The 17,336-nt window shown below is 47.7% G+C and overlaps 1 protein-coding gene across 1 annotated transcript in view; it reads left to right on the top strand.

Annotated features, from left to right (window-relative positions):
* The window catches only part of Csmd2 (CUB and Sushi multiple domains 2), a 551,269-nt gene that overhangs the window by 504,272 nt on the left and 29,661 nt on the right, over positions 1 to 17,336 (top strand). The window contains exons 50-55 of the mRNA XM_038333470.1: positions 4,335 to 4,520; positions 5,613 to 5,807; positions 7,100 to 7,273; positions 8,654 to 8,827; positions 13,081 to 13,254; positions 15,380 to 15,568. Of these exons, the coding sequence (XP_038189398.1) occupies positions 4,335 to 4,520; positions 5,613 to 5,807; positions 7,100 to 7,273; positions 8,654 to 8,827; positions 13,081 to 13,254; positions 15,380 to 15,568 (1,092 nt within the window). The remainder of the gene's footprint in view (positions 1 to 4,334; positions 4,521 to 5,612; positions 5,808 to 7,099; positions 7,274 to 8,653; positions 8,828 to 13,080; positions 13,255 to 15,379; positions 15,569 to 17,336) is intronic.

Below are 17,336 nucleotides of genomic sequence, written 5' to 3'. Positions count from 1 at the left end.
GCTAAAGCAGCCACCAGGTGACTCAGCTCCAAGTCACCTGGGGCTGGTCACACGTCCGGGCCATGTGTGAGTCTCCCGGGGCCACATGTGAGTCCCCCAGGGTTTGGTGATGGAGTCATTCCTTCGGCAAACATTTGCTCAGGGGCTGTGCATATTCTGCTCTGGGGGTGACGCGTGCACAGGGGGCTCTGCTCCCAGCCCCACAGGAGAGACAGTGATAGAGGCCTTGAAGTGACAGGAAAAGGAAGTGTTGTAAGGGGGCGGGGCTTAGCAATCCCATGGTTAGAAGGGGCCTGCCTCCTCCTAGCAGTTAAGGACTCCCTAAGGCAGGGAGTTCCTAAAGCAAAGGAGTCAAGCGAACCCTGAGATCTGCCATTCAGTTTGCTGCATTACCTTTCAGGATTTCTGGGGCCTTATCCCTCTATAAGAACATGCATTCTTGTCGTGATGAAATATCTTGCGCTGTATGATCAATAAACACTAATAAAAAGTAAAGTCACAGGAGCTGGGGCTGGAGTAACGGCCCAGTCAGTAAAGGGCGGGCCTGGCGAGCCTGGGACCTGAGTTTGATCTTGTAGAACCCATGTATATAAGCCAGGGGTAGTGGCACATGCTCATGAGCTTATTGATGGAGAGACAGAGACAGGAGGATCTCCAAGGCTTCAACCTGGCCTTCTTGGTGAGCCCCAGGCAGAAGATGATTGTACCTGTGGAACAGCAGTTAACGCTGTCCTCTGGCTTCCACATGCCCCCACACACATGTGCATCTGAACATACACACACACATATACACACAAATAAAGCAATATACTTCCAGACTAGACATCTGAAAAAGTAAGAATGGCAAATAGCACGAAGGAAAAGAGTGGAAATGAACTATAATTCTGCCGAGATCACTACTATTAATAATTTAGTGTCTCTTTTGACCTTCTAAATACCAATTAACATCTCACAGATAGTGGCCAATACTTCCTTGTTATTATTGTTGATGGCTGCATAGCATTATGGGAAAACTGACACCTGCTTAGGTGTCATCCTACTGTGGGTCATTTGAGCATCTATGTATGTTGTTATAGTTATAATTCTATCATTATGAGCATTCCGCGTCTATGTATGTTGTTATCATATAGTTATAATTTTATCATTATGAACAGTCCTATTCATTTCCTCAAATGAAATTCCCGGGAAGAAGGTTGTTGGGCCACAGCAGACACAATATGAACAGCTTTGGATGCCTCGTGCCTGCTCAGATTCCTTTCCTCATGCACGCTTCTCCCAGCGGCAGTGAAAGTGCTTTGCTCTGGGCCTCAGCATCATGTGCTACACTGGAGAAAGAAGAAAAGCATCTCCCACTGTGGACCAAGGAGGCTCTGCTGTTTGATTTTACATTTCTTGGTTCCCAGAGGGCTGACATCTTTAATGACATCCGTCACCTCTGACCCTCATAACCTCCTAACCCGTGTCTACTTTGGAAAAGACCAAAAATATTCTGCAGAGGGACTAGCTGCCACACACAGCAGATATGATTGGCATCAGCCTAAACAACTCTATTCCAGAATCCATTTGGAAATGTCCAAGTGTCTGGTCTCGGTTAGGTCTCAGCCTGTCCCTCTGGGTCTGTGTCCTCATCCCCTGCTCTCTATCCAAAGTTTTCTTCACACCCTCTCTCTCAGCCGCTGTATTCTCTGGAACCCATATTCCACAACCAAGAAGTAAATGCCCCCACTTACTTCCCAGCAGGCTCGTCTCCCTTCCTCCTCTATTTCAATGAGGTTTCTCCTGGAAACATATACATAGTCCCTTCAAAAATGAAGGTGTTAATCCCCCACCGCCACCATTTCTGGCATGGCTCAGAAACTGGAAGGGCCTGGCATCCTGCCTGCCCTCTGTCCCTGCTTTCAAGCCATGGCTTCTCTAGGAGACACTACATACTCATGATTTCAGCCAACTGCCCTCTCTACACCCACTCTCCCCAATACCTCATCTCGCGAGAACTTCCAAACGCTTTGTGCTTTTATCTCCTCGAACTTCCTACACACAGAATGTCCCTCCTACCTTTGGGATAAGGACACCCATTGAGCTGCAAGCTCCCCAGCTAGGGAGTTAAAGTTTTCTCAGCTGTCTGTACCAGCTGGAGTCAGGCCAGGGCTATGAGAAGGGGCTGTGATCACTGCTTCTGGTTGCTTCCCTAGGTCCATTCTCTAAGCAGAACATCTATAAGGATCTAGTCATTCTGCCTGGGGCAGGGGGGCTCAGGCAAGCAGAGCAGTTAGTTCACCTGCTATGATGGTTTAGCTGACCCAATCCTACTCTAGCTCAATCTTGCTGTTTCGACATTAATTAGATGAGCCTTGTCTTTAGATGCTTCCTGATTCGTCATTCCTTAGGAGCTCAAAACTGCCACCCCTACACCCATCTTTTGGTTCCATAACCAATTTTTGAATCCTTTTTCTCTCTTGTGTCCCAAACACCTCCCCACCTCTGGGCAGCCAACCTTCCCTTATCATAATGGAGTCCTAGACTAGGGCCTCTGGAAATTCTGGAAAGTTCAGCAGAGTCATGCATTATCGTTGGCCACCATTGGGGGCCTTTCCGCTGTCGAAGCTTCTTCTGGATCCGAAGGAAGGAGGCCTGAACTCTAGACCAGCGGTTGTGGGTAAGGGATGGTAGCAAGTCGTCAGACTTTTGTTCATCTTTCTTTATGCATGTTCCTCCAGGAAATCTATCCAACCACAGACCTCACCACGCTGCTGCATGGGTCTGAAGCATCCGCTTCGACACTCCGTCTATTTGTATTCCTTTGTTTTCCAGTTTCTTGGTTTTCATGTTGTTTTTGGTAGAGAATTTTCTCAAGTAGACTTCTCAGAGAGGATTCATGAGAGGAAGACTTTCTGAGTCTCTAAGTGTGTGAAGGTATCATGACTTTAGCCCTCATATATGCTTAGCAGGGCAATTAGATTAAATTCTAGTTAGAAATAATTTCATTCACAAACCTGAAGGCTTTGTTCAGTTTTCTTTGGATACCTCATACAGGTGAGGGGAAGGGTCAGCCTGATTCCCATCCTCCACCGGGGTCCCCTCAACCTCTCAATGGTCCCCTTGGTTCCTTTTCAGCCTGAAAACTTGTGTCTCTCTTCAGCTCCTGGAAATGTTCCTTTCGGGTCATTCTGCTAATCCACCCACTTCCTGCTATCTCTAGAGCTCTAAGCAGCTCAGTGTCGGACCTCGGACTGATCCTTTCCGTGTTCGGTCCCTTTTTCCTGTTTTCACTCTGCCTTTTGGGTCTTTATTCTGGGAAATATTTTATTTTTAATATCCAGTACCTCTACTTCCTGTGTATTTCGACAGTTTGAAGGAACCCTTCCTTTGCTGTCTTCAAAGTTCTCTCTTCTCATTTCATGAATGTCGTGTGTCACTTCACCTCAGGATATCCCTGCCTGCCCAGTGCAGCAATCCCACACCTCCCGTTTCCTGAACTAGCTCTGTCTCCTGGGAGGGGTTTGCCCTGCTGCCATTCGCCGGGTGTTTAGTCTTACTTCCATCACATTGACACCGCTGGTTTCCTCCATCTGTGTAGTAACGTTTGATTGTCCATATTGAAAATGTAAAAGCTAGGTAGCAGGTGGTTGAGTTCCATTCTTTTCTGTAGCTGTCTTTGCCCATAAAGTTTTTCCCATGAGTGAAATCTGAATATGGGAGCACAGCAGGGATGAGTGGAAAGCCTTCAGGTGGAGGGACCCTAAATCCCATGGGGCAGCTGAACCCTGCAACCTGAGTTTGACCCACATGGTGAAAGAATTTTCCTCCGAATCCCTCATGTAAGCTAGTACACACATGCGCACATGTGCACACACACACACACACGCACAATTAAGTAATTAAATCAAATGTAATGAGAAATTTTTTATTAAAAAGAGCATCCCTTGGAAGGCTAACCCCCACCTTGGCACTCCTGACTCTTTCAAGGGACTCTGTCCCCACACCTTAAGGAAGAGGGGACACTTGGTTCTTTTTAGCAAGCAGAGGCTTGGATGCCTTGAAACCACATTCGTGGGGCAGAATGGAAGGAAGTCTTCCGTGGGGCTCCTTCCTGTGGGTTTTGAGCTGCAGCCTTTTCCCTATATTTAATCTGTGAACACACTTCTCTCCGTCCCATCCTCTGGTTTGTTCTTTTCTGAGATTTCTAATGACAGTTCCCTGCTGTCTTTCTTTATGGGGCTTTTCCTGTTTGTCGGTCTTTACTCAAGTTGTAGAGCCTTAGCGGGAAGTATGAAAGTGTAGTCTTGGAACACGATGAGTCAGAAGTGTTCACGGCATCCTTTCTCCTTTACCAGCTCTTTCCTGTGGTCTCCCTGACGCTCCCCAAAACGGAATTGTGTTTGGCAAGGAGTACACGGTGGGGACTAAGGCTGTGTACAGCTGCAATGAAGGCTACCACCTCCAGACGGGTGCCGAGGCCACCACAGAGTGTCTGGACACCGGCCTGTGGAGCAACAGCAATGTCCCCCCACAGTGTGTCCGTGAGTCGAGGGGCAATGGTGGCAGGTGGCAGGAATTGGAGATGCAGCTGAAAAGACTTTTGTAAGAAAGGGCTTTGAGTTCAGTAGGGAGCTAAGAACCTGTGGGTAGCAGGGCTTAGAGGACTCAGGGAGGATGAAGGTGGGCAGCTACCAACTGTGGTCAACATTTCGAGTTACTCTCAGAACACTGAAGGACCGTGATGCTCTGGGGCGTATTCATAAACCACCACGGCACTTAGAAGGACCGCTAAGCTGCGTGAATGTCCCTTGATCACAGAACTCTAAAGTGGGGATCAAAGACAAATAGGCAGCCTACTGGGCCAGATTCAGTCCAGTGATACAGGTTTTTATTTTGTTTGCTTCATTAAAAATGTACACATAGCTGGGTAGTTGTAGTACATGTAGTACAGCAATTGGGAGGCAGAGGCAGGCAGATCTCTATGAGTTCGAGGCCAGTCTGGGCTACAGAGTGAGTCCCAGGACAGCCAGGGCTGTTTCACAGAGAAACTCTGCCCCCCCAAAAATGTAGATATATGTGTGTATACACATATGTGTGCACAGTGTGCATATTACTTCTTAAGATTTTATAATCAAGAAAATTTAAACAAATACCCAGATTTCTGGAAAAACAATAGAGATCTCCAGCTAGGGATGCACTTCAGTTAACAGCGTGCTTACACAGCATAAGCTGAGGGTGGTAGCTCCTGCCTGGAATCCCAGCGCCCCACAAATGAGGCAAGAGAATCAGAATTTCAAAGCCGCCCTTAGCCTGGGTTATTTGACAGGCATCCAAAAGAGAATGGATGGGACGGGGCGGGGGGATGTCCTGTAATCTGAGCAAGGGTATGTGCAGTGCACAGCCAGTAACTGATCCTGGCACAATACCAGCCTTTTATTTTATAGACCTATGCTCCCCACTTGCTGCATCCTCCTCCCCACCTCTCTTCATCCATTCATCAAACCTGCCTAGGAACCGAATGTCCCTGGATTCATCATTACCATGCTGAGTTTCCCCAGTCCCTCGTGCTACACTCTTGTGATGTCTTCCATAATCAATTAGCTCATTCTCGTCCCTGCTCCTTGTTCCCCCAGCTGTGACCTGTCCCGACATCAGCAGCATCAGTGTGGAACACGGCCGGTGGAGGCTCATCTATGAGACCCAGTACCAGTTCCAGGCCCAGCTGATGCTCATCTGTGACCCCGGCTACTACTACACTGGCCAGAGGGTCATCCGCTGCCAGGCCAATGGCAGATGGAGTCTGGGAGAGTCTATGCCTACCTGCCAAAGTAAGCTCGAGGATGGACTGGGCCCATTTGCATGGTACTTCCTTCCTGAACTGTTTCATATACATGGGGTAGATTGAGGGGTAACCCCCAGCAAGTGCAGCATACCTCATTTTGGACACTCACCTAGCATCCGGAGCTGGGAAAGGACTTGCTTCTTAGCCCCGTGTCATCTTATTAAAAGCTCCGTTTTAATAAACCTCCAGCTCAGCATGCTCTAATTAACTCATTCACTAGGGCCCAACTATATGCCAGGTACCAGAGAGGTACAAAAATCAAAGCCTGTGGCCTGCCTGGGGAGATGGCTCCGTGGGCAAACAGCTTACCATGCAGGTATGAGGACCCAAGTTAAGTGGGTCGTGGTAATGAGTACGTTCATGATCCCAGCACTCTCACGGCAAGACCCGAGGCAGAGACCAAGGAGTATCTGGAAATCAGGAGCCAGCTAGCCTGGTGTGTGTGGCAGAAATGAGACCCTGTCACATTGGAAAGTGAGGACAGATACCTGGAGTTTCCCTCTGACCTCTACACATGCAGTGTCATGTGAGGTGTACACACATGCACACACACACACCATAATTTAAATAAAACAGAGTATGGCTCTTGCCTGCCAGCTGCTTACAATCTACTAGAGAGACAAGAGAAAGAGGTCATAATCCACGTATGATAAGACCTGCAGCTGGGTGTGTCCAGGAGGGAAAGAGGGAGCATGGAGGATCGCCCAAGTCTGACTGCCTCCTCTCCATCGCTTTTTGCTTTCCTTTGGTTCTTGGAGTCTCAAAGGCCAGTCCCCGATACCTAGATGAATTGGTGTGTGTGTTCTTGGATCTCCTACAGAAGGGAAGGGAAAGCCCTGGCCCTGTGCTGTAATACCATGTTTCTGACAGAGTAGCCATCCTGAGTGTGGAGCAGCCTCACTGCGGCTAGCCTCGGTGGCCAAGTTGCACCTTGTACATCAGCCGGAGGCTGTTGGCATACTCCCTTGAGGAGGACTGTGAGGCTATCACTGCCCTATTAGAAAAGTACAAGACTGCTGTCATTGTCTGCCCTGAGCACACCACACACTCACCATCTCCTGCTAACCATGGCTCCGTCTTCGTCACCTGGTCTCTAGAGATGGAACCTGGGTTCCTGGGATACCTGTTGATGGGGCAAGCCAGTATCACAGTGCATTCTGGTCACGCTCAGGAAGGCGAGGCAGTCCTTGGCTTTGGTCGTTGCTTCCATCCTATTCAGCATGTGCCTCATGTCCCCATCTTGGGACTGCTTCATTGAGCATTTTATGGTCTTTCCAGTCATCTCCTGTGGAGAGCTCCCCACACCTCCAAGTGGGCACCGCATTGGAACAATGTCTGTCTATGGAGCAACTGCCATCTTCTCCTGCAATTCTGGATACACGCTGGTGGGCTCCAGGGTACGGGAGTGCCTGGCCAATGGGCTCTGGAGTGGTTCTGAAGTCCGCTGCCTTGGTGAGTGACCCCCCCCCAGTCCCACCCTACCTGCCTGCTTACTCCAAGCACCAACTTTCAGGCATCCACTGTGACTAAATCTGGGGACTAGCTTCTCTTGGGGAACTCGAAAAAATGAAAAAACTAGTTTCTGGGGGTCTACATTCTAGTAGAAGAACAACCCCCTCATCTAATTAGTCCCTAGGATGACCAGTGCAGCCTGGCCTCCACCCTGTAGAGACACATTCTTATAATGCACCTAAAATATCCTTTATATTATTTATTGGAGAATTATTTTGAGTATATCCATATGTATATATGTATGCATATTATAATACACACATGCACATACACTAATGTATACAGCAAATAGCAGGAGCATTTACAAACAACTAGCTTACAAAGGAGAGAGCTTCCACTGCTCCTAAGGCTAATGTACCCCCTGACTGATCTTTATCTCTTGTTACTATTTTCTGGACTCTCTCAGTTCCCAAGGAGGGTATCAACAATATGAGTGTAGTAGAGCAGATTGGGTGATCTGTCCCTGGTGTACACGCTCATGACCTCCAGGGCACAGAAGGTCCTTGCCAGTAACCACTTTCAGGGGCACTCGCTTGGGATACAGTTATGAGCCACTGCTGCACAGTCAAAGGAGCTGAAGGAATGCCAGCAAACTACTGTGCCCAAGCTTTATTTAATAAAAGTAACTCACTGAGGTGACACACAGAAAGAATGAATTTGGCCAAGCGTCAGGTCTTACACGATTGTCACCAGCAGGACAAGCTGTGATGGCTTTAACTAGGCTGTGATACTCACTAGACAGTAGGGACCCAGGGGATGGTCCCTCTGTTAGATTCTAGCACTATGATAAAATATCTGAGATAATCAGCTTATAGCAAGGGAAGATTAATCTTGCCTTACGGTTTCTAGAATTTGGGGCCCATAATCGCTTGGCTTCCACTGTCTCTGGATTGTGGTGAAGTAGCACACAATGACAGAGTCAGGGGCAAAGGAATAAGTTTCATGGTTGTAACCTAACTCCTCCCCACCTCCTAGAGACTGGACACCAAGCTTCCAATGCATGAAGCTTTGGGGTCATACTCAAACCATAGCAACCCCAGAGACTTGGAGGAGCGGTGATCTGTGCACAAACACAGAAGTGGCTCAGAAAGCCTGGTCATTCAGTCTGCAGCTGTGGTGTTGGAGGTCACCGTGCCCACAATACCTTTCCTGTCCCATCTGGGGTTCCTGAAGCCACTCCTGGATCACTGTTCTCTGGGGAAGATGAGGGGCATGAAGCATGGCTGAGTACTTAGTCCTTTCTCTAGAACCCACCTAAGCTCTACCCCTCTTTCTATTGAGTTTCTCTTTGATGGACTCTCTTCCCCCATCCCACCAAAGCTGGACACTGTGGGACCCCAGAGCCCATTGTCAACGGGCACATCAACGGGGAAAACTTCAACTACCGAGGCAGCGTGGTGTACCAGTGCAGCGCTGGCTTCCGCCTGATTGGCATGTCTGTGCGCATCTGCCAGCAGGATCATCACTGGTCGGGCAAGACCCCTTTCTGTGTGCGTAAGTATGTCAGCCCCTCTCCCTAGCCACAGGGCTCAGTGTCAGCACGGGCTTCTTCCCTTTGCCTCTTAGCTAAAGGTTTTGTATATTCTTTCTACCCCCAAAGATATGATCACTACATCTATTTTTTCAGGTCTCTATGTCATTAATTGTTTTTATTATTCCCTTGTGATTTCTTCTAATGTGCTTTTTTTGGTTCATTTTCTAGTTTGTGTGCAAATTATATTACACACATGCATATACAAGAAGCAAATAATAGAAGCATATCCAGGCAACCTCATTCATTTTCATTCTTTCATTTTGTGTCATTTTTATGGTTGTAAACATTTGGAGCAATAAAATTTCTTCTGATCAACTGTTTTAATTGTATCTCATACATACTAATAATAAATGCTTATATTTAGAAGCTTTTTAATTTGTCATTAATTGCTCCCGACACCTGGAAGATTTTAATAGAATATTTTTTTTTATTTCTAAACCAAAGAGGTCTCTTTTGCTTTTATCGTATGTTCATTATGAACAATAATTCCATTTCTTAAAATTTATTGATACTTGTCTTGTGTAAAACAGTTGATCATTTGTTACAAATGTCCAACATGCTCCGGAGAAGATGAGCATTGTGAATAATTCTGCTATACAAAAGGACAGGTGTATTCCTAAAAGGCGTACATTTATAAATTATGTCCTCTACATTTCTACTGCCTTTTACCCACTTGAGCTGTTTTCTCTGAGAGGCATGTTTAAGGTCTTCTGTGATCAGTGCATTTCCATTTGTCCCTGCCTCTCCCGCAGTAGTTTCCATGTTGTATGGCGCATGTATGGTCACAACTACTCTAGCTCTGTTGCAAATTCTGACTTCTCACCTTTAAGATTATCTTCTTCGTCGCTTTTTAATATTTTTTTAGCTTGAATTTTACTTTTCTTGATTTCAGACTTAGAATTCCCACTGCCACACTTTTTCCTGGCACATCTTGGACCGTCCCCGAATGGCAGGCACATCTATTAAATTGCATTTTCCCAGGCCAACGTGAAAATCTTCCTGTCCATAGGTTAAAGTCATCCATATAGGCTGATATGTCTTACATGTTTGGTCCTAATTCTCTTGTGATGTGTCATTCTCTTTTGCTATTTGGATCTTTGTTGTTGGCCCTGGACTTGTAACACCTAAATGCCACCTGTTCCCCATTTTTCTATTCAACCCTTTGTTACCTAGTTGGTCAATCCTAGTGTCCTTGAACTTTCACATAACAGCTACACAACATGCTCCCCATTCCGCTTCTCATTCTCAGTGGCCTTTCTTCTACTCTGTCAGGGCTGGGAACATCTATTATGGACCTCATAGATTCTAAGTCTATTGCTCCCCCACGCTTTTGCTTTATTCTCGGACCCACAGTTAAATTCACCACCAATACTGCTGAAGCCTTCCAGGGTCAAGTTTAATCTTTAGTGGAATCTTCAGTGCCACACTTTACATAGTATTCCTCAAGTTCCTCCATGGTTTTTGCGTGCATGTGTGTGTGTGTGTGTGTGTGTGTGTGTGTGTGTGTGTGCTGGTGGTGGTGGTGGTGAGTGCGTGTGTATGCTGGTGATGGTGATGATAGTAGTGGTGATTAGTGTGTGTATGTGTATGTGTGTGTGCACACATACTCGCACCCTGTAGATCAAACCCATGACCTGGTGTGTACTAAATAAGCACTTTACCACTAAGCTGCATCCCCAGCCCTTGGTATTTTAGCATGAGGTCTCCTTATGTAGCCTCAAATTTGCAGTCCTTGTCCTCCCAGCTCCTGAGCGCTGGTGTGATAGGTGTGCACCCGCACAAAGGTATGCTTGCTTGTTCGAGACTCCTTTTTATTCCCTGTCACTCAAAAGGCAGCTAGATTGGCCATAAAATCCTTGATCACAAGTCATTTCTTTGATTTTTCTAAAATATTCTTCCATCATACTTTTATCGATGTATGTTACTGCATGTGTGTATGTAAGCCCACGCCTCCTTTATTGTATTTATTTAAACACATTTCAGCGCACATGTCCATAGGGAAATGACAACTGTCGAGAAAATTACAATATCATTTCCTTTCTTTCGTGCGGATGGGAAGCATGCCTGAAGCCTACTCTCTTGGGAAAAGTTCAGCGCGCAATACAGTGCTGTTAACTGCAGGCGCTGTGCTGTGCCCTGGGCCCCAGGCTCTGTCACTGTCACCAGTCCTGTGCCACTGCACCTTTGAATCATCACACCAGCGCTTCCTTTTCGCGCTCGCCCTTCCCCGAGCAACCACTGCTCCGCGCTCCGTCTGAACATTCAACCTGTAGAAGTGTATTCGGTTCCCACTTGGTGGTTTTCAGGGAGGCTCTGCTGTTTTTCACTTTACCCCTGAAGTCTGATATTTCTCCAAGGGCTGAATGCTACAAGACAGCTTCCCTGGATATCCTGTGGGTCTCTGAATGCATCCACTCCACTCTCATTCCTCTTAGATTACAGTTTTAGGGTCTGGCTCAGGCCTGCTGTGCCTGGCTTGTTCTGTTCATTCTTCAACTCCCAGGCAGTTTAAAGCCCGGGGCAGTCCCTGTCCTGGTTGTCGCAGGCCTAGGTTTTCTGTTCTTTTATTTGTTCTTGTTAATTTGCATTTGGGGGGGGGGATTTACTTGGGCACCATGATCCTCTGCTACCTACAAGTAATTTGGAAAATTCTTCACTTTTTAGAGTTCCCTAAAGTGAGCCTTAAAATGTAAAATGCAAGGGTTTTTGCTCTTAACTGTTATCAGGCAAAGTTTTGTCTCTAATTGCTCCTCTTCATCTAACTCCTCATACATGGAGCAAGCCACTAGACAAGCAGGATGCTCCACAGTAATGTCTAAAACCAGCCTTAGCGACCTCCTCTGTGTTGAGTTTACAGAAAGTGAGACGGATCCATATCCAGCCCTCCTTCCAGATGTGTCTACATCAAACACGTTTCATTACACCTAAGAGGCTCACATGAAAATGCCTGATGCCAGGGCCTGGGTAGAGAATGCCTGGCTAGCCTAAAGACACTCTGGTTAGACTTGGGTCAAAGTCACAGGTCTTGGGATAAGAACTCGGGCTTTCGTCCCCGTGAACCAGTGTGCCTGGCATAAACAACCAGAAAGATTTATTTTAGGCTCCAGGATTCAGAAGCATTCATCCATCATGGTGGGAAGGCGGTGGTGGAGCCCACAGTTCATGTCACAGCAGCCAGGAAGCCCAGAAAGGCAAAACAGGAAGAAGCCAGGGTCGCTAGGCCAAGCCCTCCATGACGTACTTCCTCCCACTAGACCCCGCCTCTTCCTTTCCACCATCTCCTAACTGCCATAGCACAATCATTCCATTAAGGGATCGCTAATTTGTTCATTGGGTCTCACCCTCATCGAGGCATGCAGACACGGGCTTTTCTGAACTTGGGGCATTTCTCCACTCAGTCAAGGTGACAGTTCAAGTGAAGTATCACGGCTGTCTGCTCCAGTCATCTTCCGCTTCCCTCATTGGCAGCAAAAGCCACTATAGTTTGAGTCAAGTTCTCTCTTCTCTGGCCAGGAAGAACCTCCTCATGAAAAGGAGCCCTGGTCCTGAGCCCTGCTGCCAGGAGATGTCACAGACGAAGCTGTGGAGCAGGAGGCAAACACAGGGCTCTGGGGGCAGAATGGCACACAGGAGGTAGCAACAGGTGGCAGTGGCTATTCCTGCTGTCCCTGAACAAGGTCTGCAGCCTAGGAGTAATGGGGAGGCAGTGAACTCGGGCTGCGACAGCAGAAGACATGCCTGGGTCACCAGTGAACCCACAGGCTGGCACTCTTCCCTCTTTGGACTACCTGACAACCTTTTAGATTATCTTCCGAGGCCTGGGATTGTCCCCTCGCTCGGTCTGCGCCTCATGTTGAACTACGCTGACCTTTGTTTCTGACCTCTCCTCACTTCCCCTTCCAGGCTTTTTGGTTTTTCTTCCCTTAAAAGTCGGGGCTCCCCAGCTTACCATGTCATTCATCACACTTCTGAGTTAGATGGAATGGCTTTTAGCTTTGGTGAGGGCATCATGATCCTTTGCCCAACTGGCACAAAGTTAGCAAACAATACTAACTGCGAGGCATACCCCGCCTATCCCACATCCTCAATGATCTAGCCAAAGCCTCCTCTCCCTGGAGACACATGCAGGTCAAGCAGCATCCTAGGGGAGAAGAGGCTGATGTGGGGCTGTGGAATAGACGGCAGGCTCACCTATCTTCTGTTCTGATTGCAGCAATTACCTGCGGACACCCAGGCAATCCAATCAACGGTCTCACTCAGGGCAACCAGTTCAACCTCAACGACGTGGTCAAGTTCGTTTGCAACCCGGGATACATAGCTGAGGGGGCCGCCAGGTCCCAGTGCCTGGCCAGCGGTCAGTGGAGTGATACGCTGCCCACCTGCAGAAGTGAGTCACCCTTCCTGCCCTGCCGTCTCCCCCACCCTGTAGGCTTCTGCAGCCTAGGAGGACTAGCCATTGGCATTCAGTCCCAGGATCATTTCCCTCATGCAAGGAATCCTTGAGGCTGTGATAGGTCACAAATGGAGCCATTAAGCCCCTAGATACAGTTGTGGAACACTTCACCATGGGTCTTAAGAGGAAATCAAGTTTCATCTTGCAAGCCTTATTTAGTTCATAGAACAAATAATTTATCATCATATAATGCTGCTGCGTATATGCGTGTGTGCATGCTTGTGTGTGCAGAAAAAGCATGGGTATATTTTCCTTCTGTAAAGTGGGATATTTACTTTATTTACTTTACTACATAAGGTTTTGTTTTCCTGTATGTTTGTGTGCACTTGCATCTTTATATACAGGTCAGAGGACAACCTCAGGTGTGGCTTCCTTCCTTCCTTTCTTCCTTCCTTCCTTCCTTCCTTTTTTTTTTTTTTTTTTTTTTTTTTTTTGGTATTTCGAGACAAGCTTTCCCAGTAGCTGTGGGTCTGGCCTTGAACTCACAGAGATCCACCTGCCTCTGACTCCCAAGCGAGGAGTCAGAGGGTCTTCTTCACATAAGCAAGGAATGTAGAAGCTGTATCATCTCCGAGGGACATCCTGGTCTTCCTCACGGTTGCAAAATTGCTGCTGTGGCTCCTTTGTAACCGCGTGCACTCATGCTCTGTTGATGAGGAAAGGATTTAAACAGCAGAATGGGATGAAAAACAAGTGCAAACAAACCTAATTGGCATGAAGAAGCAGGGTGGACGGTAAGAGAGGCAGAGAGGAAGTCAGATGCTCCCGGATAACTCTAGACTGGTTGTGAAGGGTTTTCCACCACAGTCCAGCTGTAAAGCCTCAGAGACTCATCAAAGGTCAAATACCTTAGGGCTGGGGAGGCTGGCCCAGGCATTAAAGCCTTTGCCTGAGGGGCATGATGCCCTGAGCTAAAGCTCCAGAGCCCACAAGCTTGCCCCAGGGGCTAAGTCCAGCCAGTCTAGCCTAACTGCTGAACTCCAGCCAGTGGGAGACCCTGTCTCACAGGAGGTGGGCAATGTGGTCATGCAAAGTTATATTGCATCCACATGCACATACAAACACATGTGTGCACATACATATGCGCATGCATACACGCATCGATAGCTTTTAAAAAGTGAACATCGCCTAAGAAACCACATCTGGCCAGGCGATGGTGGCTCACACCTTTAATCCCAGCGCTTGGGAGTCAGAGGCAGGTGGATCTCTGTGAGTTCAAGGCCAGACCCACAGCTACTGGGAAAGCTTGTCTCGAAATACCAAAAAAAAAAAAAAAAAAGGAAGGAAGGAAGGAAGGAAGGAAGGAAGGAAGGAAGGAAGGAAGGAAGGAAGCCACACCTGAGGTTGTCCTCTAACCTGTATATAAAGATGCAAGCGCACACAAACATACAGGAAAACAAAACCTTATGTAGTAAAGTAAATAAAGTAAATATCCTACTTTACAGAAGGAAAATATACCCATGCTTTTTCTGACCACCTGACTCTATGACTATGAGACTAATGTAATATGGTGCACATGGAAGTGTTTGGAAGCCAAAGCACACGGTACGGGTTATGACAAGTATAGTCATGATTCAAAACACTCTGATTTTGCTTACAGCTTCTTTAGAAACCCTTGCTCATTTTAAAACCAATTGAGTCCTCCAGGATACTAATGCCTTTCAAAATACTCTAAAAAGTAACTAAAACAATTTCAGAGAGAGAACAAGTGCTCCTCAAACCGGGTTCGGTGTGTCTGTGTCACAACAGATGAGCTTTGGGAAGGAGCCACGCTACGCCAGGGGTCAGGCACACAGAGGCAAGACAGCCATGCTCTTGAGGGTGGAAGCAATCGGTCCAGGACAGTCAGCACTGGGAGCGCTGAGGGAGAGAGGCCGAGTGGTCTAGGAGGGGAAGCCGGCTCCTCGGGGGAGGGGATGGCCACCTGGACATGGAGGATGAACCCATGACCAGGTGACCAAGGTAGAGCAGAAGGGCTTCGGCCTCAAGGCCAGACCAGCTTCCTGCTTGTTGTCCTCACGTCCGGATCTCAGTGTCTCACTGTCACTTACAATCACAGTCATCAACTGCACGGATCCTGGGCACCAAGAGAACAGCATCCGGCAGATCCATGCCAGCGGCCCCCACAGGTTCAGCTTCGGGACCACTGTGTCCTACCAGTGCAGCCATGGCTTCTACCTCCTGGGCACACCGGCGCTCAGCTGCCAGGGAGATGGCACCTGGGACCGACCCCGTCCACAGTGTCTCTGTAAGTAGATCCATTTGCTTTGCATAACTGGTGGAAAGACATAGGACAGAACCCGCCCCCCCCACCATGTGTTCATTTGTGTACACATGCATTTTATATCACTGCAGCATTCTGGCTGCTCCTTGAACATCAGGACCCTTCTTGGGGCCCTGTTGCAAAGGTGCCATGCTAATTTACACACGTTCTTCCTGGACGGGGGCTGTTCCCTATTCCCTCTGGTACTGCCATTGAACCCTTAAGACCTTTGAGGACCCCTCCCTGCAGAGATGACTGTGTAGTGAGATACCTTATTGTCATTTTACCCCTTTCTGGCTTTTCCAGAAAGATAACACGTGGCAAAATATTTGACAAATGCAACCTAGGAAGGAGGAATGCTTTGGGTGGCAGTATGAGGGTACAGTTCCCTGTGGCAGGGAAGTCATGGCGGCAAGAGTCTGGGGCAGCTGGTCATGCTGAATCCATAGAGGAAGTGAGGAGTGAGGAGTGCTGGTCTCAGCTCATTTTCTTCTTTTCTACATAGCCCATGGAATGGCGCCACCACATTTAGAATGGGTTTTTCCCTTTTACTTAACCCAGTCCAGAAGTTCCCTACAGACATGCCCAGAGGCTGTCCTCTAGGTAATTCTAGATTTTGCCATGTTGCTAATTAATTTTTAACCATCACATAAGACATGAGCCCCTTTCCGCAGGAGGACTGAAGCAAACTGTCAGTCTGGCTGGATGTCAGTATCCAGGTCAGCCTGGATGCTAACTCTGGCGTTGCCACTGAACAAACCACACAGCTTTGGAGAAACCCATTATCCTCTCAGCGTCATGGCTTCTTTAGAAAATGATGGGGATACTTGGACATGCATATACTAAAAATCAAATGCATCATGGGACAGAACATGCGCTGTGAGAAATGGTTTACATAATCCAAGCCTGCCAAATGAAACAGAAGCGTTCATGCTACTTCACTTTAGCAACTGAACTCTCTTTTGGTCCTCGGGAAAGCGAGCCCCAAACACTCTGTGGAACCCTTAAGTACCCTCACTCATGGGGTCCATTGTCACTCTCGACAATGTATTTCTTTCTGGTCTTTGTTACCATGTCACCTTTGAATAGTTTCCTTCCTTGCGACTATTCCATAAAGAAAAAGAAAATGCTGGGCTAACCATCCCATAGGGTTGTTCAGAGGCTGCATGGGTGAATCCGCAGGGCACTCCTTTACTCTCTGGCACCTGAGGCTACTCCATGAGTGACAGTGGCGTTCACTGCTATCAGGAAAAGTTACAGGGACAGTATGGAGAAAAGCGAAGCCAGAGGAGGGGCTGGTTGCTGGCCCCTCAGTCTTATGGAATGAGTGGTGCCCTTGGGAATCTGCACTCTTGCTGCTGAAGGGGAGTCTCGTGGGTTACTCCTCCCCCATCTCCCTGACACAGAGGCAAAGATGCACTCCTGAAGCCCTAATGGCTACCGAGCTGTGGCCATCACCAGTGCACCTGTCTTTGTGAGCCCTCACCTGTTGTGAGCCCTCCAGTCTGGGAGACTTTATTCAAAGCTCCTTGCTTCTAGGTGTAGTTGACGATCCTCCTGCCTGTTGGCAGAATTTTCCATCCCACCAGCCAGCTCCCAAATAACCACACAGCATACAAGAGACTTATTATTAACTATAAGTGCTCAGCCAATAGCTTAGGCTTGTTACTAACTAGCTCTTACAACTTAAGCCATATTTCTTATCTACACTCTACCACGTGACTCAGTACCTTTCCTCAGCATGGCATGCTCA

Source organism: Arvicola amphibius, chromosome 6 (assembly GCF_903992535.2).
Source record: "Arvicola amphibius chromosome 6, mArvAmp1.2, whole genome shotgun sequence".
NCBI classification, from domain to species: Eukaryota; Metazoa; Chordata; class Mammalia; order Rodentia; family Cricetidae; genus Arvicola; species Arvicola amphibius.
This window is presented reverse-complemented; position numbering and strand designations above follow the sequence as displayed.